Consider the following 25,497-nt stretch of genomic DNA (forward strand, 5'->3'; position numbering starts at 1 on the left):
AAAAACTATAGAGCTGTAATAGTGGAGGATTTCAACTACCCTAATATTAACTGGGAAAAAGGTAATGTGAATGGTCCAGAGGGTGCGGAATTCCTAAAATGCATTTAGAAGAAATTCTTTAGCCAGTATGTAACAAGCCCAACAAGGGAGAGGACGGTTCCGGACTTGGTTTTAGGGAATGAAGAGGGGCAGGTGGAAGGGGTATCAATGGGTTAGCATTTTGATGCTAGTGATCATAATTCAGTAAGATTTAGGGTAGTTATGAAAAAGGACAAAGGGGGACCAGGAATAAAAGTTCTGAATTGGGGTAAAGCCAATTTTGCTGAGCTGAGATGGAATTTGGCCAAACTGGACTGGAAATGGCTACCTCATGGTGAATCAGTGTCAGAGCAGTGGGAGGTATTCAAGGAGGAGATCCTGAGGGTACTTAAAAAAAAAGGATGGGGCTAACAAATCTAGAGCCCCCTGGATGTCAAGGGACATACAGGGTAAGATAAAGAAAAAAGAGAAGCTTATGACAGATACCAGGAACTCAATACTGCAGAAACTCTAAAGGTGTATAAGAAGTGCAGGGGTGCAATTAAAAAAAAAAATACCAGGAAAGCAAAGAGAGAGCATGAAAGAATGTTGGCAAGTAAAATCAGAGAAAACCCAAAGATGTTTTATAAATACATTAAGAGCAAAAGGATAACTAGAGAATGAGTGGGGCCTATTAGAGACCATAAAGGAAATCTATGTGTGAAGGCGGAAGACGTGGGTAGGATTCTTAATGAATACTTTGCATCCGTTTTCACAAAAGAGAGGGGCGATGCAGACTGCAATGAGGGAGGAGGAGTGTGAAATATTTGACAAGATAAACTTAGTGAGAGAGAGGAAGTATTAGCAGAGGCTCTGACCATCATTTTCCAATCCTCTCTGGCTACAGGTGCAGTGCCAGAGGACTGGAGGACTGCTAATGTTGTACCTTTGTTTAAAAATTTAGAAAGGGATAGACCAAGGAGTTACAGGCCAGTCAGCCTAACCACAGTGTTGGGAAAATTATTGGAAAAAGTCCTGAGGGACAGGATAATTCTTCATTTGGAAAGACATGGATTAATCAACGACAGTCAGCATGGATTTGTCATAGGAAGGTCGTGTCTGACTAACTTGATTGAATTTTTCGAGGAGCTAACTAGGAGGGTTGATGAGGGCAGTGCATATGATGTAGTGTATATGGATTTTAACAAAGCTTCTGATAAGGTCCCACATGGCAGACTTGTCATGAAAGTAATAGCCCATGGGTTCCAGGGCAAAGTGGCAAGTTAGATCCAAAATTGGCTCGGAGACAGGAAGCAAAGGATAATGGTTGATGGATGTTTTTGTGACTGGAAGGCTGTATCCAGTAAGGTTCTGCAGGGCTCAGTGCTGGGTCCCTTGCTTTTTGTGGTATATATCAATGACATGGACTTAAATGTTGGGGGTATGATTAAGAAGTTTGCAGATGACACTAAAATAGGCTGTGTGGTTGATAATGAAGAAGAAAGCTGCGAACTGTAGGAAAATATTGAGCCTGAAATTCTGACATCCCCAGGCCTGTACAAAGTTTCTACGGACCCCCCAAGAACATTTGTACGTGTAAATTTGCGCAAAATTTACGCATATAAATGTCCTCAAACATCTTGTGCCTGAAAAATCAGGCGCATAGCCTATAGGCGCAAGTGTTTTAAAACACACAACAACATATAAAAATAAAGTTATGAAAACATATTTTATTGTTAAAAACCATCTCCATAATGGTAAGTTTATTTTAAGGCATAATTAAAAAAACTTTTTTAAAAATCGGGAAAATATTTTTTTATAAGACATTAATAACTTTAATTTAAATGAATCTTAAATATGTAGTGTATATTTTCTATTTTTTATTAGTGTTTTGGCTGTTTGGGGGGGCTTCTCATTCATAGTAATAGGAGTTTCGGACTTACAAAACTCCTATTACTATGAATGAGAATATACTATACCTGATTGGCTGCCCAGAGCCATGTGACTCCAGCTCCAGGCCTGCGCACGTCCCGACGTACATGCACTGCGATGCGCAGCAAGAGGAGGTGTGTGCATCGGAAAGTCGAACGGGCGCAGCACCTTCAGGTAGGTTTGTATTTTTTTCTCTAAATTCTAGTCGAACGCCCGCGGGAAGGAGAAAGCTGAATTTCTGGGCCATTAATGTACTGGTCAGGTGGGCAGAACAGTGGCAAATGGAATTCAATCTCGATAAGTGTGAGATAATACATTTGGGGGAGGTCTAACAAGGCAAGGGAATACACATTAAATGGTACGACACTGAAAAGTGTAGAGGAAAAAAGGGACCTTGGAGTGCAGGTCCACGGATCCCTGAAGGTAGCAGGCCAAGTAGATAAGGTGGTTAAGAAGGCATAAGCAATACTTGCCTTTATAAGTCGAGGCATGGAATACAAGAGCAAGGAGGTTATGCTTGGTGGGATTGGTGACCCATCCACCTCCACGGAGGTGTGTGGGGGACCTGACCCATCCACCTCCATGGCACGAACCTGGTATTGCAGTACTTCCAGGAACGGTGCAGTGGCTCTAGGCCTTTTGGCTAAGAGCATTGGCGCAGAGTGATCCTTGACTGGTGCAGGGTGACCTCTGGCGTTTGACAAAGAATTGTAACGATTGGATAACGATTGGACATGAATTTTAAAAAAAAAAAAAAAAAAAGGAGGTTATGCTTGAGGTGGGTGGGGTGGCTTGACCCATCCACCTCCACGGAGGTGTGTGGGGTGCCTGACCCATCCACCTCCATGGCACGAACCTGGTATTGCAGTACTTCCAGGAACGGTGCAGTGGCTCTCGGCCTTTTGGCTAAGAGCATTGGCGCAGAGTGATCCTTGATGTGTGCAAGGTGACCTCTGGCGTTTGTGATTTGACAAAGAATTGGAAAGATTGGCAACGAAAAAAAAAAAAGGAGGTTATGCTTGAGATCATGCGTAACTGACCTGACAGGGGAGTAACCATGACCCCAACGTGGTTCTCCCTGGATCAGGAAGGTGGTTCTCCTATGCTTTTTGGAAATAGGAGGTGGGTGGGGTGGATTGACCCATCCACCTCCACGGAGGTGTGTGGGGGTGCTTACCCATCCACCTCCATGGCACGAACCTGGTATTGCAGTACTTCCAGGAACGGTGCTTGGGCTCTAGGCCTTTTGGCTAAGAGCATTAGCGCAGGGTGATCCTTGATGTGTGCAAGGTGACCTCTGGCGTTTGTGATCTGACAAAGAATTGGAAAAATTGGCTATGAAAAATTAAAAAAAAAAAAAAATTTTTTAAAGGAGGTTATGCTTGAACTGTATAAAACACTGGTTAGGCTGCAGCTGGAGTACTGTTTGCAGTTCTGGTCACCACATTACAGGATAGATATGATTGCACTGGAAAATGTGCAGAGGAGATTTACAAGAATGTTGCCTGGACTAGAGAATTTTGGCTATGAGGAAAGATTGGAGATGCTGGGACTGTTTTCTTTTGAACAGAAGAAGCTAGGGGGAGACCTGAGTGAGGTGTATAACATTATGAGGGCCTGGATAGAGTGGATAGGAAGGACCTGTTTCCCTTGGCAGAGGGGTCAACAACCAGAAGACATAGATTTAAAGTAATTGGGGGGAGGTTTAGAGGAGATATGAGGGGAAATTTCTTCACCCAGAGGGTGGTGGGGGTCTGGAACTCATTGCCTGAAACTGTGGTAGAGACAGAAACCCTCACCAGATTTAAAAGATAACTTCAATCAAGTTATTCAGACACGACCTTCCCTTGACAAATCCATGCTGACTGTCCTTGAATAATCCATCTCTTTCCAAATGAAGAATTATCCTGTCCCTCGGGACTTTTCCCAATAATTTTCCCACCACTGAAGTTAGGCTGACTGGCCTGTAATTACTCGGTCTATCTCTTGCTCCCTTTTTAAACAAAGGTATGACATTAGGAGTCCTCCAGTGCACTTAAATTGCAGTAACTTACTTGGCTACGGATCAAGAGCTGGAAAGTGGGATTAGACTGGATAGCTCTTGGTCGGCCGGCGCAGGCACGATGCGCTGAAATGGCCTCCTTTCATGCTGTAAATTTTTATGATTGTACAATGGCAGGTGTGAACCACAGAACCTATGGTTGAGGAAACCAAGCCCAATGTTTAAGTAAAAATTGCTTTTCAAATAAAAAGCTATGTATTGTGTTCCGAACACAGATGAGGCTGTACACAGGAAGGTTAAAATAACAGTGACCTCAGTCTTTATTAAGACACTCCAGAATGAGGAACAGGCCTCAGGGGCCGGCTTATATACAGTGCTCCCAAGGGATGCTGGGATCCCTTGGGACTTCGGGGGATGCGTTCCCTGGTGGCGGAACATGGGAGTGCATGCTTTACAGATACACAACATCACTCCCCCCGAAAGTCAAAGTGAAAACTATTTACAAGGTGAGGCGGTCGGGAGCCTTTCTTTCCCTGGTGGACCGCCTTGGTACAAATGTCTGTTCTGTATGTTGGCTGTGCCCTCGCTGGGCTGGCATGTTGTTGTCCCTGCAGGGCTGCTGGGTGAGCCTGGCCTTGCTGGGCTGTTGGGCGTGATGGGTTCGATTTCCTGGTCCGGGATGGTGTCGTTGATCCTTTGGGTGTGTGTTGTGGGCTTGAAAAAGGTGGTGTCTGCTGTGGGTTGTTCAGGGCAGTCTGTGAATAGCAGCCTTGTTTGGTTCAGGTGCTTTCTGCAAATTTCTCCATTGTCTAGTTTGACTACAAACACCCTACTCCCTGCTTTAGCTATCACCGTGCCCGCGATCCACTTGGGACCATGTCCATAATTTAGCACATACACAGGGTCATTCAGATCAATTTCCCGTGACACAGTGGCGCGACCATCGTTTACATTTTGTTGCTGCCGCCCGCTCTCTACCTGATCATGCAGGTTGGGGTGAACCAGCGAGAGTCTGATTTTAAATGTCCTTTTCATGAGTAGCTCAGCCGGGAGCACCCCTGTGAGCGAGTGCGGTCTCGTGCGGTAGCTGAGCAGTACTCGGGACAGGCGGGTTTGGAGTGAGCCTTCTGTGACTTGTTTAAGGCTCTGTTTGATTGTTTGTACTGCCCGCTCTGCCTGCCCATTGGAGGCTGGTTTAAACGGGGCCGAGATAACATGTTTGATCCCATTGCGGGTCATGAATTCTTTAAATTCGGCACTGGTGAAACATGGCCTGTTGCCCATGACCAGTATGTCAGGCAGGCCGTGGGTGGCAAACATGGCCTTCAGGCTTTCAATGATGGCGGTGGCGGTGTTTCCCGACATTATTTCACATCAATCCATTTTGAAAAAGCATCCACCACCACCAGGAACATTTTACCGAGAAATGGGCCCGCATAGTCGACATGGATCGTTGACCATGGTCTGGAGGGCCAGGACCACAAACTTAGTGGTGCCTCTCTGGGCACGTTGCTCAACTGAGCACACACGCTGCATTATCGTACACAGGACTCTAAGTCAGAGTCGATACCGGGCCACCACAAGTGGGATCTGGCTATCGCTTTCATCATTACTATACCCGGGTGTGTGCTGTGGAGATCCGAGATGAACATCTCCCTGCCCTTTTTGGGTAGCACTACGCAGTTACCCCACAGCAGGCAGTCTGCCTGAATGGACAGCTCGTCCTTGCTGGCCCACTCGCTGAATTCCACTGGGGAGATGATGACCTCGCATTGCAGCCTGTCCAGCTCGATTTCCACTCTCTCTCCCTCATCATGTGAGGTACCGCTCGCGCCTTGTAGTGAATGGGTCATGCCTCTGGGACCAAGTGGATCCCCACCTTCGCCCCAGAAAAGTTTCCAATGCCTGGTTCAAAAAGGGAAGGAAATTTGTTAAGAACCTGAGTACATGAGGCCTCATCGACATGTGATAGTGCTCGGATGTCATCCCAGTTCCAGCGGATTTTGCCCAGCCAGCTCCTTCTAAGCAGTGTGGGGTCATCGCCTAGGACAATCTAGAGTGGCAGTTCATGCACCGTGCCCTCGTAGGTGACCTTGACCATGGATGGCGCTGCCCAGGACACTGGTGAGCTCTTTGGTGTACGTTCTCAGTTTCATGTGGATGGAGCTCAGGGCTGGTCTGAGTGCCTTGTTGCACCACAGTTTTCTCAAACATCTTTTTACTCATGATGGATTGGCTAGCGCCAGTATCCAGTTCCATGGCTATGGATAAGCAATTCAATTTTACATTTAGCATTATAGGTAGGCATTTCGTTGAAAATGTGTGTACCCCGTGTACTTCAGCATCTGCCTCCTCTCGCTGAGGCTCGAAATTGCTTTGATCGACCATGGACCGATCTTCCTCTGCCACGTGGTGGTTAGCAGGTTTTGCAGAGCTTGCAGCTTGTCTGGAAGCTCGTTGGAGGTGCCCCATTGTTCCACAGCTCTTGCAAACATACCCTTTGAAGCAGCATGAATATGCTGAATGGAAGCCTCCACAACACCAACAAGGTGTGAATTGCCTTGCATTCATCCTTTGTTGCGGACTCTGAATCACCTGGGTCACCTGAGGCCTGCTGGCAGTTGCAGACTCGTGGTTTCTGCCCTGTACATTTCTGCTCGCAAACACAGTTCCAGTTAATTTATGAACATTGCTCGCACTTGTGTGCTGAGAGATTTGTTTGGTGTTATCACTGGTGGACATAAATGCCTGTGCTATCGCAATGGCCTTACTGAGGGTTGGTGTCTCTACAGTCAAAAGTTTTCGTAGGATGGTCTCGTGGCCAATGCCCAGTACAAAAAAAGTCTCTGAGCATCCGCCCCAGGTAGCCATCAAACTCACATTGTCCTGCAAGTTGCCTTAGCTCGGCGACATAGCTCGCCACTTCCTGACCTTCAGATCGCTGGCACGTGTAGAATCGATACCTCGCCATCAGCACGCTCTCCCTCGGATTAAGATGCTCCCAAACCAGTGTACAGAGCTCCTCATACGACTTATCTGTGGGATTCACCGGAGCCAGAAGATTCTTCATGAGGCTGTAGGTTGGTGCCCTGCAGACCGTGAGGAGGCCTGCTCTCCTCCTTTTTGCAGCGCTTCCTTCTCCGTCCAGCTCGTTGGCTACAAAGTACTGGTCTAGCTGTTCGACATAGGCTTCCCAGTCCTCACCCTCCAAGAACTTCTCCAGGATTCCCACAGTTTGCTGCATCTTTGCGTTGGATTTGTATACTCGTCGCCAGTTATTATGTTCCTAACACAGATGAGACTGCACACAGGGAGGTTAAAGTAACAGTGATCTCAGTCTTTATTAAGACACTCCAGAGTGAGGAACAGGCCTTAGGGGCCGGCTTACATACAGTGCTCCCAAGGGTAGCTGGGATCCCTTGGGACTTCAGGGGATGCGCTCCCTGGTGGTGGAACATGGGAGTGCATGCTTTACAGGTACACAACACTATGTACCTTTAAGAGCTCTTTTCTCAATGTTCCAGAACATAGCTTCCCTTTAGTACTCCCTTTAAATGTTGATTGGTATCCAAAAAACTGAAAATGGAAGGTTACTTTTACCTTCATTTAACATGTATAATGAGATCTTCATTTTCAGTGTGCGAGCTGCTAACAAAAGTGCAAGCCTGAGTTGGAAAATTCTACAGCACGCAATTTTCTAGTCCTCATTGCCAAGATTTACATTAGTGGATCTGTTCCCTCATGTTTGGAATTACAGTGGCTAAAATTGTAATAATTCACATCGTTACAACACGTATCAGGCATGTGCACAATGGTTATTAAAATGTGTGGAGAGATATTGCAATCTGCTCTGACCAGTTTCGTTTATAGTTTACGTAGAACCCTTTCAATGACAAACATCCTGGCCTCCTGTACGTTTTTGTGCAGCTATCACAAAGTCGTGGCTCTGCCAAGTTTGTAACTCAATAATTAAATGAGGCAACCTAAACAAAAATAGGAGCAGAAACATATTTAAGCAGATGCCCTTCAGTACATCAGTCAATGACTGTGGTTTTGATATTGAATCACTGAAAGAACACGCATAGGATCTTTCCCTTATTTCTGCAGTTACAGTTTAAAGATGTCCTCAGTTTCTGAATTTAAGACACTTGGTGGTGGTCTACCCTTCACTGCCCTGAACTGTGACATAATGGAAGACAATTCAGCAAAGAGCGAGTGTTTTACTGCTTGTTGGGAGGATCTGATAATGGTAACAAAGACAGCAAGCAGGTATAGAATGCTTTCCTTACAGATTCATTCAGTACATTTTACCTTCTGAAGTGTTGGCAACTTATATTCGATGCTGGATAACTGCAAATCCCCATTGTAATCTCAATATAGTATGTGCCAGAGAGGACATTTGGTGCTGGGGCAAGTAGCAAGAAATGTGAAAATGGACATCCATATCCATTTTTAAACAGTATTTACTCTAGATAGCATCTGTTAGAAATGTGACTCTTTTGCAAGTTAGAGATAGAACTTTCCTGAATCGTTTTGTGCTTATTGTATATCACATTAGATTGAAAAACACTTGAAGAAATTCAATAAGGATCTTGAGGAATCTTGAACATTATTAACATTTTCATTTAATTTTGTTCCAAGAACATGAGTTGCACTGATTCTTTTGTGGTTGACTTTAAGGGCTGGATTTTCAGATTGTTTGTGCCTCTGTTAGTGCCCCGGAGGGCCGGTAGAGGGTGTTTTATGGGGTTATGACGGGCTTTCAGCTTTTATCGCCCAGCCGGCAAATTCGGCTCATGGTTTGCGGTGGCGCAAAAACATACCGGCCCGTTCTCTAATTTCACTGAGATCATGACGTCAATCGTCGTGCAATGCTCCGCTAGCGTCCGGATGCAAAATTCGGGTCTAATGCCTCATTTAACGCCCGCCCCTGGAAACATCTGAAAAACCAGGCATTCCCAGGCCGCAGCAGGCAATATTGGTGGTGTATTTAAATGGATGGATGTGGATCCTACATCGCAAGTCACATTGACTGCAACAGTTGCACACATCACGACATGTGAAGCTCCAACTTGAAAGCACCAGTGTTATCTGCCATTACAATGTCCGTGAGAGCATTTAATGGGAGCAGTACTAGTTCACCAGCGTATCATGCTGCATGCTATTGCCAGGCGGCATCAAGCTAGAAGAAGGGCTCTTGGACATATCGGCCCACGGATGAGGAAAGGCCATAGATATCTGGGGAGGAGGGCTTACCCCTGTGGGTTTACAGGCACCAACATTCATACTTACAGCTCTCTGAGGAGTAGTGTGTGAGAAGGCTGCATTCCAAAAGGAAGTGCTGACAGAGATATGCCATTTCCTTATGGCAGACCAATGCCTGAACTGCTCTGGAAGCAGCCCTCAATACTTCCCTCAACAGGTATCCAAATTCATTGTGGTGTGCTGCATGTTGGAGAACTTAGCTATCATCAGAGGCCAGGCATTGCCAGTGGGGATTGCAGGCCCACCTCAGGAGGAGGAGGACAACGAAGAGGAGCCTAGCGAGGACCCCATTGGATAGCCGCACCATCCATTAGGGAGGCAGCGTGGAGATGCTGCCGGACCAAGAGTCGTACGTCGCCAGCTCATAATAGACCAGTTTTCCTAAATGGAGGAAACTGAGAGATGGAGCTAATACTGGACACGCTATGTGCCCCTATAAAGGCACATCTCCGGTGAATGTTGGAATGATACACAAGACACCAATGGCAAAGGATGAATCATAAATTGTATTGCAAAAAAGTAACAAAAGCTCCCCCCACCAAAATAAAACCACACAATATACAACGTTATGTTGCAGGGCACTCAACAATAATGAAGTCCTTTAAATCAATAAAACTTTTTTTAACACCGCGATTTTCGGCTGGGGCACAAAAACTTCCTTGTGTAACACCTGATTTTGCGTCCCTGATCATGGAATCTCATTTTTTGTCGAATTTTGCAGACAAAGGCTCAAACTTTTTCCAGGCGGTATCAGAACCGCCCCGTCGCCATTACCGCCCCGAAATCTCAAAAGCCGAAAATCCAGCCCTAACTGTTTTTGATTGTACCAGTGAAGTGATTCGAAAAAAGAAATTAGGGTAGAAAATGAGCAGAACTGGCAGCAGAGGGATAAGTGTGGCAGGACGTGGACAGGATTGGTTGAATATTTGGGATGGGCACTCATGTCTATAGTGGTGCAGGAATACACCCCAACTGCACTGTGATAGCACGTTGTGCCAGAAGGGTCAAGGATCCCTTTGTGGGATCAACTGGTTCCAGTCGTTCACAAGCCTACTCAGAACTAACCCACCAGTGTAACAGCCGCAGCAGCAAATTACTCTGGAAATCAGTAACTTTATTTCAGTATCTGTTATAGTTTCCTGACACATCTATAAATGAAAGCAGTTCCACTAATAGGTGTTCCTTGCTTGTGGATTTACTTCAAGTCCAAGACTGCTAAAATATATTCAACTGTTTGTTCCAGTTAAAGGTTTTGATTAAAGATTTTTGTGAAAGAGAACCTGATGATTGTAAATTAAATACTCCAAGTGTAGCAATTTATTTTCTCTAAAAACCAATGAAATATTAAAGTACAATATGAATTCAGATAGATTATAATGCTATCAGTTGGCTGATTTATTTTAGTTGGTAGATGTTTTGTCACACTTGCATGGTTCTGTTAATACTCTGCACTTGATTTAACAGAACTGCTCTGACTGAAGACAATAGCACTAGGAAAGAGCACTATGACCAGAATCAACGGGCTACATTTGTTGTGCAGAGATCTCCTGATCAGAGGATGAGGATGGGCAGGCTTGGAGAGAAGGCATTAGAGTATCAGCTCCCGTACAAGAATGTCTTGCCGGTGCCAGTCTTTGTGCCAAGTAAAATACCATTGGTTGCCAAAGAAGACCTCATGACTGAGCATTCTCCGACTCCAGAAGAATTGAGAGTCATCGAGAAATTTGAGAGGGCACTAAATTCCAGGCGGTCATATCCTGACAAGCAGAAAGGTTCAAAGATGAAGAAGGGGCTGCCTGGAATTGTACAGCCAACAAGTGTGAACTTCAGGGCCTCAGCCCTTCTGTCTCCTCCCAACATGTACTCACAGCCTGAAAGTGTGCACAGAAGCTGAGTGTGGAGTAAGCTGGCACACGTTCATTCGAAACACCAGTTAGTTTTATGGCCTTATGATAAAATAGACTAAGAGAAGGTTTTGCTAGTTGGGGTAAAAGGACATTTTCAGTTTTAATCTCATGAAAATCATTTCATGGTTTGTCTGGTTGCCTTACTTCAGCTACAGGCACTGAGTACCTTTTACCTTTCTCATAATCACACAAACTACTCTTACAGTTTAAATCTCCACCTCTATCATTTGTTATCCCTCTCAATATTTAAAAAAATAGAAACAAAGTTCAGGATCCTGTCACAATAAATTGGGTTCTCTGCCATATGCCAGGTTCCACTGAGCTGGTGAAGCCGGGATCTGCAAACATCAATGGCATGATTGTAATCTTTGAATCTTGTGCCATTAAACAGGTCACAAAGCTAGAACTGTACACTACCAGGTGACAAGTCAGTAAAATATAATTTTCTTATTGGTTGCCACTCACCGCCATGCTCCTCCATTCTATCCTTATAATACTCATTCATTATATCCCCAGATAATACAACCACTCCATCCTCAAATACAACCACTCCATCCTCAGATAATACAACCACTCCATCCTCAGATACAACCACTCTATCCCCAGATACAACCACTCCATCCCCAGATAATACAACCACTCCATCCCCAGATAATACAACCACTCCATCCCCAGATAATACAACCACTCCATCCCCAGATACAACCACTCCATCCTCAGATAATACAACCACTCCATCCCCAGATACAACCAATCCATCCTCAGATAATACAACCACTCCATCCTCAAATACAACCACTCCATCCTCAGATAATACAACCACTCCATCCTCATATAATACAACCACTCCATCCTCAAATACAACCACTCCATCCCCAGATAATACAACCACTCCATCCCCAGATAATACAACCACTCCATCCCCAGATAATACAACCACTCCATCCCCAGATAATACAACCACTCCATCCTCAAATACAACCACTCCATCCTCAGATACAACCACTCCATCCTCAAATACAACCACTCCATCCCCAGATAATACAACCACTCCATCCTCAAATACAACCACTCCATCCTCAGATACAACCACTCCATCCTCAAATACAACCACTCTATCCCCAGATAATACAACCACTCCATCCTCAAATACAACCACTCCATCCTCAGATACAACCACTCCATCCTCAGATACAACCAATCCATCCTCAGATAATACAACCAATCCATCCCCAGATAATACAACCACTCCATCCCCAGATAATACCACCACTCCATCCTCAGATAATACAACCACTCTATCCCCAGAATAGTTCACTATTATATCATCAGAATAATCCACCATTCTATAACCTGAAAATACTCCTCCCTTCTATAACCTCAGAATAATCCACCACTCTATCCTCAGAATAATCCTCCATTATATCAATAGAATAATCTACAACTTTATATCCTCAGAATAATCCACCATTCTATAATAATATTATAGCCATTATAGCCTTGTAATACTCCATCATTATATTTACACAATATTCCTCCATTATATCTTTGCAATATACCGTTGTTTCCTCTGAGCACTTCCTTCTCTCCTGCACCATACATAACTACTTGCCAGTCCCTATGCCTGCTAGACTTTTCTTCTGCTCCTAGAATATACTGCCCCCTCTCTTATCACAGCCTTCTCCAAACTCTCTTCCTCTGACCTTCCACCCGCACTCACCTTGGCACCTCTTCCGATCTGTTCAACAACTACCTTGCTTCTGCAATCAATGCTCTTACCTCACTAAATCCAGGGTGATTCCCTCCCCAGGACAAACAGCCAAAGGTTAAAGTGCACAAGGTGTACGACAAGTCTGACTGTCCATCAACAGCAATTTATTCAAACCTGAAACTTTGCACTTAAAATGAGATGTACAGGTGAGGTTAATGTAGCCCAGCCTGCATAGTAAGTATTCTGAATTGACTGCTTACCCAGCTCCAGCAACACGAGCTACACTACCCCTGGTGCGGCTACCACATATGTTATTTTTTAAATGCTGAATTGCTACCATACAATTTCTGTCCAGTTTTGATAATTGCTTCTGTTTGTAGCATGTGGTTTGGTTTATAGTGCATTAAATAAAGGCTCTATAAAACAAGCAGTAGGGTTGGGGGTTTACTTGCAGTTGATAAATGACAGATGCTATTGTTCTATAAAGTGTACTCAGCTAATTATTTTTGCATTAACTGTTAATAAATCATTTGACATTTATTGTGAAAAAGGAGATACATCAAAATATTTTTTTAAATAATATCTGTTCCAAGCTGTTTCTACTGGCAAAGGGTCGATAACCAGAGGGCAAGGATTTAAGATAATTGGGAAAAGAACCGGAGAGAAGATAAGGAGAATTTTTATACAGCAAGTTTTTATGATCTGGAAGGGTGGAGGAAGAAGATTCAATAGTAATTTTCAAAAGGAAATTGGATATATACTTGAAAAGAAAAAGATTACAGGGCTATGGGGAATGAGCAGGGTAGTGGGTTTAATTAGATACCTCTTTCAAAGAGCTGGCATAGACATGATGGGACAAATGGCCTCATTCTGTGCCGTATGATTCTATGTTGCAGTAGTAGCATTGTCCAAACAACAAACCAGTTATTAAAGTCAAATTAAATAGATGATTAAATGCTGCTGATACGTTTTTGATCCAAGCCTCATAAATGGGGATTGTAAATAAATAGATGATATTATATTAGATTCAAATCATTCTGTGGCCTCCCTATATCTATAACCTCCTGCTGCCTTACAACCTTTTTGAGAACTCCAACTCTGGCCTCTCACGCATCCCCTACTCCCTTCGCCTCACCAATGGCATCCATGCCTTCATCCGTCGAAGTCCTAGTCCTGAAATATCCTCCCTAAACCTCTCCACCGCTCCTGCTTTAAAACCTACCTCTTTGACTAAGCTTTTAGTTACCATTCCCAATTTCATTCTGTGACTTGGAGTCAATGTTTGTCTTATTACACTCCTGTGAAGCATCCAGGGATGTTTTTCTATGTTAAAGGTGCTATGTAAATGAAAATTGTGATATGGTGAAAACCAGGGTTGTACCATGCGGAAGTTCTTCTCAGCCTTGCAAAAGCAGGAAGTATAGAGGTGGTGGTCGTCGTGGGAATGGGGGGAGGTGGGGTGGTGGCGACGGGGGTGCACTTCCTCACCCCCACATAAGTTTGCTTGAATTTCCCTCGGTAGGTCTTAAACAAATGTTTTCCATTAATTTCCATGAACACATTTTAGGATGGGAGCAAGACTCAATTGTGGCACAGCCAGGTTCAATTTGTTGCTACTTTATAAAAATTGATGTTGCTTCTGTTATCTCCATTACTTTGTCATCCAAACTAACACTCCGAGTAAAATATGACCCCGCATTACCACTTAGTAATTTTCATATGCAGTCATAGGTTTACAACGTGCTGAACAGAAACAAATAAACTCAAGCTCCACTGCCCTCATTATGGAAGTACTCAGTGGCAGTACCTTAAAAGGTAGTGGAAGAGTTTGCAAAATATATCCTGGGTGCTGACTGGATGGTGACAAGTCGATGCTTCAGTATAAGTAGCATGTGATATTTGTTCAAAAGGAAAATACTGCGGATGCTGGAAATCTGAAATAAAAACAGAAAATGCTGGAAATACTCAGCGGGTCAGGCAGCATCTGTGGAGAGGCAAACAGAGTTAATGTTTCAGGTCGATGACCCTTCGTCAGTGTTCTCTCTCCATAGATGCTGCCTGACCTGCTGAGTAGTTCCAGAATTTCCTGTGTTTATACATGATATTTGTTTATGGGTTCATTTACACCACAACTGTAGTGTTAATGTGAACATAGGAACAGGAGTAGGCCATTCACCCCCTTGAGCCTGCTCATTGCTGATCTGGACCTCGACTCCATTGACCCACCTTAGCTCCAAATCCCTTGATATCCTTGAAGTGGTTTAGCTTTGTACTGACACTGCAGCTAAGGAGTAAATGCAGCCTGAATTCAGGGTCGGAGTCTGACCTAACACTAATGAATCCGAGCTGAAGAGGGAATTTCACTTCACTTTGTTTCAGAGTTGTTTCGGGCCTTAAGATTGGTGCAGAGCTGAAACCACTTCATACTTACATTAAGCTTGTAGTGTAAATGCTGGCTGATACTGTGAGGCTGATGCTATGGAGCAAGTCAGATACCATGGGCTAGAACCTCCACTTTTGAGCTTATCGCCCAAAAATGGGCATTATTTCTGGCGTGGGCATTAAAAAAGGGTTTTCAGATGGCCAGCTTCTCGCCCATTCTCAAAACACCTAGCTTACATTTTTGAAAATTGGCGTTACCGTGAGCGATATTGATAAAGAATTCAAACAGGCTGCATTTAGACAGGTTGAGAAAACACAGACTCCAATGACTACGTGCAGTTCAGCATGTTGCATTAAGTCATCAATCAACTTGACATTTTAGGACTTTGGGTAGCGAGCCAATTAAAAGGTTAAAAGTCTATTAATTGAGCCAATAAGGTCAAAGAAGGCGAGTTCTTTTCTGTAAATTGATCCAGGTATAAGTGCAGCCATTTTGACCATGTGGTCTCAGAAGGACAAAGACCTGGCTTCAAGCCAATAACTTGTTACTGCTGTCTGCCAGAAATAAAGAAATTAAAACGACAATCGGAGTTCGTATTTCATTGGAAATTAAGGGATCTAATAATTTTGGCGTCACGAACACGATCGCTGAGGAAAGAAACTGAATTTTGGACATCGGACCTACACACTGAGGTAAGGACTCCTCTTTATAAAAAAGTTCTCGGTCAAAAGTCTAAATTCGCCTCTCCTTCTACACGATTCCGAAAGCCTCCGGTTTGCGAACCCTCCGGTTGGTAGTCGGCTCAAGGTCCCATAGACGTCTAACTTCGGCGGTGTGTAATCACCGACCTATTGATCGGGTAGAAAGCCTACGACTCGAGACCCCAGTAAAGAAATCAGTATTATGGCAGCAGGAGATAAGAGCAAAGAATTGCCTACAACTGTTAAAGGTGGGTAGGCACCACCTGAGGTTTCGCTCGATTTAATCCTCGAACAGTTGAAAGAATACATAGAGCAACAATTCAACTTATCTAAAACCTGTATTAAGATCGAACAAAAGTACGGAAACTCCAAAGGACAATGGTCCTTGGACGAGATTAAAAAGGTCTGGGGAAAAATGACCCGTATGAAAAATAAAGAGCGAACTAGATGGTCCATAGCGGTTATGGGAAAGATCCGAAACCGGAATGAAATTATAATGCGTTCCCAACATGATCGAGAACTGACCAGTACAAAGGATCAATTGCAAGCTGTTTGTGCACACCTGCGAGAGAAAAAACTTGAACTTGAAAAGCTGGAAGCGGAAGTTAAAGATCTTAAAGGTGAAATTAAAGAATGGAAAAAATCATTAGGTCAAGAGACAGTAATAGGAAAAGGAAAATGTATCGGTCAATTCCCAGGGTACCCATGTTTGGATAAATTAAAAGTGCAAACCCGAAGACACGACCGAGGAATAGATACGGATTCTGAATCCTCCGACAATACAGTGTCGGAGGATGATGAAGAATTAGGGGTGCGCTTTGCCCCATTTAAAAAAAGACGAGTTGTAGTCAAATCAGAAAAGACTGCGGATGAGGGTGGAACCAAAAAAATGAAGAAAAGGGTGTATGCAGAATACTTATTTCATGATCCGGCAGACCCAGAGAAAATTGATAAATGGTCCAAGGAATTGCCCAATCCAAAGAAAGGGGGAGTAAAAACGTGGGACCAATTGGACCGCTTAAGAAATATATATCAACTTCATCCCTGGGACGGAGTGCAAATTTTGACCATAATGGTGCCAAAAACACAGGGAAGAAAATTGCACGACAAGGTATAAGAAGCTTTGGGGCAGGATGAGCAAGAATTAAACGCAGGATGGGAGGTGATTAAACACTGGCTGCAAGCCTTCAGTCCAGCTAAGACAGACTGGGGAAAAATTGCAGCCTGCCAACAGAAAGGAACAGAGGAGGTCCTGGAGTATGACGAGCGGTTTAGATGCACATGGCTAGAACATTCGGGTATGAATAATACGGCTGAGGAAATGGATGAACAAGTGTTTGGACCCCTGAAAGCAGCTTTCATGGCAGGTCTAAAGCCAGAACTGTCCAAAATGCTTAAGGTAGTGTTACCGGACTGGGAAGGTAGAGGAACTACCTTTGCAGCATTGGTGGATCGATGTAACCAATTAGATCGGGATATGGGAGCTAAAGTCCGAGCTGTACAGGCTATGGGATGGAAATCCCAGGATTCCGATAAACAGTCATTTGGAAAATTACCCGGAAAATGTCATTATTGTGGGAAAGAAGGTCACTGGGCCAAGACGTGCAGGGCAAAACAGCAAGGTCGTGGCTGGGGAAGAGGACGCAGCCAGGGATACAATTCAGCCAACAAGCCAGGCTTGTCACAAGATAACGACCTCATAGAAGCATTTAAGCGACTGACAATACAACAACAGAAGGAGTTACTTGGGATAGCAAAAAACGATTAGAGTCCACCCTGGCCCCCCTCCTCGCACGAATACAACAAAGGGGAGATGGGCTATATATAACTGTGAGGGTGGGCGATAAGGATGTGGACTGTCTTTTAGACACAAGGGCAGAATTAACATGCTTACCCCTACAATATGGAGACTTTTTGCCGTTGGATGGTAGGGCACATACAGCCTATGGAGTTGGGGTCCATAAAATGGAAATTAAAAGGACAACACCGATACTTATAGGGCTGGGTCCACATGAACTAACCACGCCGGTCTGGATAGGCCCAGTAGATCAACCCCTTTTGGGAATGGACATTCTAATCCAAGTAGATTCATTGTTGCATTTCGAGGATGGTCGGGTGACATGGTCAATTAGAACTTTGAAGAAAGAAGAATTGAAGGAACACCCGATATGGGCTAAAGATAAGAACGATTGTGGCCTACTCCAGATGGAGCCTGCGTCATTTACCGGGACCAAGCCTCCATGCACTAAATAGTATCCCATCAGTCCAACTGCCATCACGGGAATCTTACCGGTTATTCAGCAATTGGAGAAACAAGGGGTGCTTATTAAAACGCATAGCTCCTCCAATAGCCCCGTGCGGCCGATACAGAAATATAATGAGTCTTGGTGTTTGACTGTCGATTACAGGAAAGCTAACCAGTGTATTGATCAAAAAGCTCCTTTGGTCGCAGATCCCTCCACCATTTTTAATGCCCTCAAACCAGAACATAAATATTTCTCAGTTATAGATATGGCCAACGGATTCTGGTCAGTGCCTCTGGTACCGGAGGTTCGACAGTGCTTTGCTTTCACTGTCCAAGGACAACAATATACTTGGACCCAGTTACCGCAGGGTTTCCACAACATCCCTACGGTATTCCACATGGCTTTACAAAGCCATTTGCGAGAATTACCTCCCCTGTCATCCATAGTCATCCAATATGTAGACGATATCCTGCTAGCTTCAAACACGGAAGAACAGCATGAACAAGATTTACGAGCTTTGCTGGACCACCTTCGGCTGAAAGGACATAAAGCCAGCATCGACAAAGCACAAATATCCCAAGAAGAGGTTGTATACCTGGGACAAAAGATTTCACAAGGAAAGAGAGAACTTACCCAGGTTAGAACTGCAGCCATTCGGGCTGCTAAAAAACCCACCACTATTCAGGAACTAAGGTTTTTTTTGGGATTGTGTAACTTTAACAGAAATTGGATTGACTCCTTCACACAGCTTGCTCAGCCATTGAATGATATTTTAAAGGGGAAACATGCCTCTAAAGAAGCCATCACCCTCACTATGGAACAGCAAGACGCCTTCCTGAGTTTGAAAAAGGCTTTGTGTTCGGCACCGGCTCTGGGAATCCCCGACAGTGGTAAGCCATTTATCCTGTTTGTCCATGAGAAAGAAGAATATATGACAGCTATACTGATACAAGAACATGGGGATCAGCAAAGACCTATTGGCTATTATTCGGCAAAACAGGATGCGGTAGCCCTCGGATGGGGAAGTTGCCTAAGGGCCATGGAAGCTACATGTCGAGCGGTAATGATCACTGCGGGTCTAGTCCTCGACCAAAAGCTGATTGTCAAGTGTCCCCACACCGTATACGCTTTGCTGTCTATGAATAGAATATCTCAGGTGATGGCAGCTAGATGGATCCGCTGGACAGCAGTTTTTAAAGCTCCTAATCTCCATATCGTCCGGGCCAGCCCGGTTAATCCCGCAACTATGCTCCCGATGTCAGAATCGAGGGAGCAAGAGGGGGGAGAATGTGAAGAGCATGTCTGCGTGGAGATTTTAAAAAAAACAGAAGAAGCAGCCTTAGCAGCAGAGGAGCCTCTGCACAACCCAGACCACATCCTGTTTATAGATGGTTCCTCCTTTGTTGACAATGGTACCAGAAAAGCAGGATGGGCAGTTACAACCTTATATGAGGTAGTGGCAAAAGAATGTTTACCCTCAGGAACGTCAGCACAACAGGCCGAGTTACGGGCACTGTCAGAAGCATGTCGAATAGCAGAAGGACAGACAGCTAATGTCTACACAGATTCGCGTTATGCTTTTGGAGTCGCTCACGACTTTGGTCTGTTATGGCGTAAAAGAGGATTCCTCACTGCTGCTGGTATACCTATCCGAAATGGAAAAGAAGTCCGAGACTTACTAGAGGCCATACAATTACCTCAGGAAGTGTCCATCCTGAAGTGTAAGGCCCATACCAAAGAAAATACCACAGAAACACAGGGAAATGCCCTAGCCGACCAGGCGCTAAAGATGCCGCCTCACAGTGCGTTCCTCCAGAAGAACCAACACAGATGTGCAGATTGAAAGCACTCAGGACTCTGACACGAGACCTTCAAACAATGCAAGGCGTGTGCTCCCGAGATGAAAAATGGACATGGATTGAGGCAGGAATTAAGCTATGTGAAGATGGTGTCTGGAGACAAAGAGTTACCGACAAGCCAGTCGCGCCACAAGCGCTTATGCCTTTTTTAGCCCAACAGATCCACTCGTGGGGACACTTGGCCTCACAACAGATGACGGCACGGCTCCAGAAAAGCTGGTGGGGTCGGGGATTTAAAAACATGCCCAGCTGGTAACAGACCGCTGTGTGGTCTGCCAGAAAAATAATTCTGGACCCATCACGGTAATGCCCCAACTGAGGCCCCCTGCCCCTGTCGGACCATTCCAGCATCTGCAGGTTGATTATATATCTCTTCCCTCATGCCATGGATACACTAACGTTCTTGTCATGGTCGACAGATTCTCTAGATGGGTAGAAGCTGTCCCAACTAAAAGAGCCACAGCCAATCACATTGCAACGGTCTTGTGTAAGGATTACATTCCCCGATGGGGAGTCCCGAGTAGCATTGACTCAGATCAGGGAACACACTTTACAGGTGCTGTCTGCCAAGAAGTCTGTAGGTTACTGAACATTACGTGGGATTTACACTGTCCTTATCATCCACAATCATCAGGACAATAGAACGAATGAATCAAACTCTGAAACAACGGCTTGCCAAATATTACCAAGAAGGAACACCATGGCCCCAGGCACTACCAATAGTGCTATGTAGCATTAGGGCAACCCTGAACAGAACTACAGGTCTAAGCCCATTTGAAATTATAACAGGAAGACCCATGTCGCTGCCAGGAACTATTGATTTAAGGAAAGCTGATGTTCACTTAATGAGTGACACTTTGTTATCATACTGTCAGAACCTAACCAATGCTATTAGTTCTGTTTTCCGACAGGTATCGGCAGCTTGGGGTAATCCACCCGAAGGAGGACATGACATCATCCCGGGAGTCTGGGTGTATGTGAAAAAGTTGCATAAAGAACCTTTGGGTGCCAAGTGGGAGGGACCTTACCAAGTGTTATTGACCACCCGGGCAGCTTTTAAAGTCCAAGGAAAGAAAGCCTGGATCCATGCTTCATACGTTAAACGAGCACCCATAACTGAAGCTGAAATCTAATAAGGACAATTACTTTTTGCCAAAATGTATAAATTTACTGTATTATTGATTGTAGGTATTGTCGGCATAGGCTTACTTCTTACTAGCCGACCCTCTGCACCAAAGGGAAATAGTAGAGTACCAAGGGAATTACATGTAAATACCTTTTTATATATGTCATACATTTATGCCAAACAAGGTAACATTTCTAGTTGTTGGGTGTGTGCCCATATTCCTATTCACTCAAAGGGAGGGATTCCCTTAAGGCCAGTTCCCTTCAATATCTCGGAAATGACTGAGTGGATAATTAATCAAAACAAAACTGGCAATGCGTTTCAGGATACGGAAAACTGGGCACGTAAATGGAAGTCAGCAGGTTACAATCTGACTACCTTTGAAGGGGGATACCAACCGTGCTACAATAATTCCAAACGGCCCCCATTTTTTGTTGTCACTAATACAACAGGAATAGGAAGACTGGGGGAATCGGTCTTTCTGATTAGAAACATCAAAGGAGGCCAAAATATGGGTATAGTAACTGCTCCCGGAATTATAATATAATCAAGCCATGGAACCGTCCAAACTGGGCCGATGTGGGAATTTTTAACGTAACGGGATTCTGAATAAAACAGATGGAAAAGCCTGGACAGGCCCTGGAGTGTTGCTGACAAAGAAACAGCTAACATTCATTGCCTATAATGGCACCTATTGGGTGTGTGGCCACAAGGCCTCCCCTTGGCTGCCCCAGAATTGGACGGGATCCTGCTATATAGCCTACATTGTGCCTTATTTGTATCATATAAAGTCACTGTCGGAACATTTACACCGTCCTAAGAGAGCTATCACAGAAACAGAGAGGTTTTTTGCCTTTCTGATCCCCAGGTATGGGACCGCCAGACTGGCAAGGGAATCCATTAACATGGCAACCGTTGTGGAACGGGTAGCCAATGATACCTCAGAGGCCCTAGTTAAAATCAATGCAGAAATGGTAGCAATCCACACAGTAGCTCTACAGAATAGACTGGCCCTTAATTACATCCTGGCTGAAAAGGGAGGTACTTGCACCCTACTCAGAACTGAGTGTTGCACGTATATCCCAGATAGCTCCGAAGAAATTACCCACTTCACGGAGCATATCCAAAAGGAGGTAGAAAAACTTAAGCAGCCCCCATCATTCACTTTGTGGAGCGGAGCCACTGAATGGCTAGGTTCAATAGGAACTTCATTGGTGGAAGGTTTAATTCTATTTGTTGTAATTGTTTTACTTTTATATTGTTTGTTTATGTTGATTAAATGTTGTTGCGACCAGGCGGCTGTAGCTGCTGTCCCGCATGTGAGACACTTTGCAGGTCCCAGCAGACCGTCTGTACGTGGCACAGGGGTATGTTGTGCTTAAGGGAAGGTTGTTTACTGGTTGAACTAAGATATTGATTTGGATTAAATTGAAATAAGGTTAATTAACCTACTAAAAACCAGACTTCCATTGTGGCCACGATGGAACTCGGGTTGGTGTAAATTTGTGTGGAAGCTACTAGTCCGGACATGTGGCGAAACTCATCAACAAATTTTAGAAGGAAACTCTATTAACATGTATGAAATTATTTTGTAGAATGTTTAACCAGTGATACCTGATGTTTTATGATTCAGTTTGTGAAAGAATCAAAGGGGGGATTGATAGAGAATTCAAACAGGCTGCATTTAGACAGGTTGAGAAAACACAGACTCCAATGACTACATGCAGTTCAGCATGTTGCATTAAGTCATCAATCAACTTGACATTTTAGGACTTTGGGTAGCGAGCCAATTAAAAGGTTAAAAGACTATTAATTGAGCCAATAAGGTCAAAGAAGGCGAGTTCTTTTCTGTAAATTGATCCAGGTATAAGTACAGCCATTTTGACCATGTGGTCTCAGAAGGACAAAGACCTGGCTTAAAGCCAATAACTTGTTACTGCTGTCTGCCAGAAATAAAGAAATTAAAATTACAATCGGAGTTTGTATTTCATTGGAAATTAAGAGATCTAACAGATATCAAATGGGCAGTAGCGTTAAATCTCACTGACCTTCTGCCGCAAAGTGTGGCCATCTCTAGCAATGGCATGGCAATACTCGATTCCCACGATTCTGGAGGTCAAGGGTCATCATGACATGAGACAGAGAGAGAGGGAGCTCAGAGACACCGAAAGCGTGTGTGGCTGTGGTGTGTGCTTATTTGGCTGCTTTGTGGGAAGAACGCTGGAGACGCAGCAAAAAGTCCACAAAGCACCAAGAACATAGTTGGCACTGAGTTTGTGTCCAACAAATAACATATAAAATGGAAGGGATGGAGGCGGCCCTGGAGCTGGTAGCCAGGAACACTGGTGGCAGAGGATTCCCAGTTATCCCAGAGCGCCGCACTGCACCCCAAGGTGACGCACCCCCATTGTCAACCACACGAGAGCCAGCAGCAACATCTTGCTTATGGCTCAGAGCACGTTCCCATCTTGGGACTGTCCTCTCCTGTATCCGTCTAAGCAGCACTTTGGCCGTCACCCCCACCCCTCCCCCCTCCCCCAATGAAGCATCGCCTGAGGACCTCCTCGGCCAGGTGGCTTGGAGTCAGGAGGGGAAGGGGAAGGGGTAGAGATGGGGAAGAGAAGGGGGGTGGCGGCGGAAGGGTTGGTTTGTACAGAAATACTGACGATTTCAGACTAATGTTCAGTTTTGTTGTGGAGTATTACAAAGATACTCAACACAAGTCTGTTTTGGAGAAAAGAATTGTTTTTTATAAAGTACTTGATTGAGGGAGAAACAGCTTCTACATGAGTTCAATAACTCAGTGACCCAAACCAGTCGTTCTCTCCGAGCAATCTTGGGTTATTGGTTTTTATACAGTCAAAATACATACAAAATCATGAAGTTCCGTGCGGAGGCTTTCCATTTGTTGTTTCCCTGCCACGTCACAAACATTTCACCTAACAACTATAATTAATTGGTTAATCAAATTTCGTTACCTCCCTTGTGCACTGTTTATCTGATAAGTTACGTGATCACATCATTCTGCAGTTCCTTGAACTGTTGTCCTCTTATCCTAACTGCTTGAAACATTTGATATATTTTTCAATTGTATTTTGGTTCCCGTAATCTCTTACTACCATGTGGCCAAGCCTTAGAGTATATTTTATAATCTCTTCTTTGTTCTTAGCTCTGATAACAGCAAAACACATTCTGTTCCTAGATTATAGAGAAGGCTATAACCGTTAGTTACTGAACTACATCGCTCAGCTATTCCACCATGAACACATGTATATCTTGTCTTTCAGCCTTTCTTGCTTACAATTTTAACTTTCATGAATTAATTTACCCCCTAATAAATTTTTTCGCTACTACAATCCCCCATTTGATCAGGTGGTTACCTCAAATACCCACCATGAACAACAATTTTCCTTTCCCTTATCTTGATTCATGTGTCTTCCACCCCGGTTTCGTTGATCAGGTGATAGGATTGGGACACTCACGACTCATATCAGGTACTGTGCCGTCTTGGTGTTTGATTATCCCTTTTTGGATCTAGAAAAGGCTATCTGTTTTCTTTGTTAAGGACCTAGCCAAGGTTTTTATTCTACGTCTCTTGTATCTGCCTACACATTCTGCCAGGAGTTTGACCTGATCCCTAGCTTGTAGCTTTGCTCAGGTATACCTCTTCCGTCTTTTGCAATTGTTACATAACATCACCAACCAACTCAAGACTGTTACTATCTGTACTGCCACTAGGATATGTAAAGGGATCCTTATCCACAGATGTATTTCAACGTTCATTCCCCCATTCCATAATCTCAAGTACCAAGGCGTGTTTTTCAGGTTATCTTTTATTTCACTGTCCAGTTCTTTGCCTTTAACCTTTAGCTCATAATATCTTTCAATGTTATTTCTTAATGGTCCTTTGAGCTCAGTTAAGTCTTCAAGTAACAGGGAATTGGTGGTGCTTGCTCTTCCATGTAATCATCAATATTTTGCTTAATCTCATTGCTTATATTTAATGTCATTGTCTTCCTGGTGTTATATATACGTCATGAGTGCTCTTCCCACTGCCATCGACTAGGAGTAAAACAAAAGTTAGGCATTGTAATGTTACGTCAAGCCTCCGTAATCATAAGTTCCCAGGCTAGTTGCCACACAATATTCTCCTCGTCCTTGATAGGCGTAATGTGTAGGTTCAGTTCGGGCAGGACTTATTCCAATGACACATCCTTCCGTAGTATTGTCAAACCCGCAGCTATCCTTGCTCCCGTCTCCCACTGGGTGAGGGCATATAGTTAGGCTTCCTTTTCTCCGGCACCCGGATAAAGATATTCCCCTTATCTTTCCATTCTTTTTGATCGC

The 25,497-nt window shown here is 44.2% G+C and overlaps 2 protein-coding genes across 3 annotated transcripts in view; one reads left to right on the forward strand and one right to left on the reverse strand.

The window, feature by feature from the left end:
• The window catches only part of LOC139273502 (coiled-coil domain-containing protein 127-like), a 105,709-nt gene that overhangs the window by 45,315 nt on the left and 34,897 nt on the right, over nucleotides 1–25,497 (reverse strand). The gene's annotated exons all lie outside the window — the stretch shown is intronic.
• LOC139259127 (telethonin-like) lies at nucleotides 8,021–11,567 on the forward strand. The gene is made up of 2 exons (XM_070874839.1): nucleotides 8,021–8,221; nucleotides 10,682–11,567. Exons 1-2 carry the CDS (start codon nucleotides 8,073–8,075, stop codon nucleotides 11,109–11,111), a joined length of 579 nt encoding a protein of 192 aa, XP_070730940.1. The 5' UTR covers nucleotides 8,021–8,072; the 3' UTR covers nucleotides 11,112–11,567.

This window comes from Pristiophorus japonicus, chromosome 1, assembly GCF_044704955.1.
Source record: "Pristiophorus japonicus isolate sPriJap1 chromosome 1, sPriJap1.hap1, whole genome shotgun sequence".
NCBI lineage: Eukaryota > Metazoa > Chordata > Chondrichthyes > Pristiophoridae > Pristiophorus > Pristiophorus japonicus.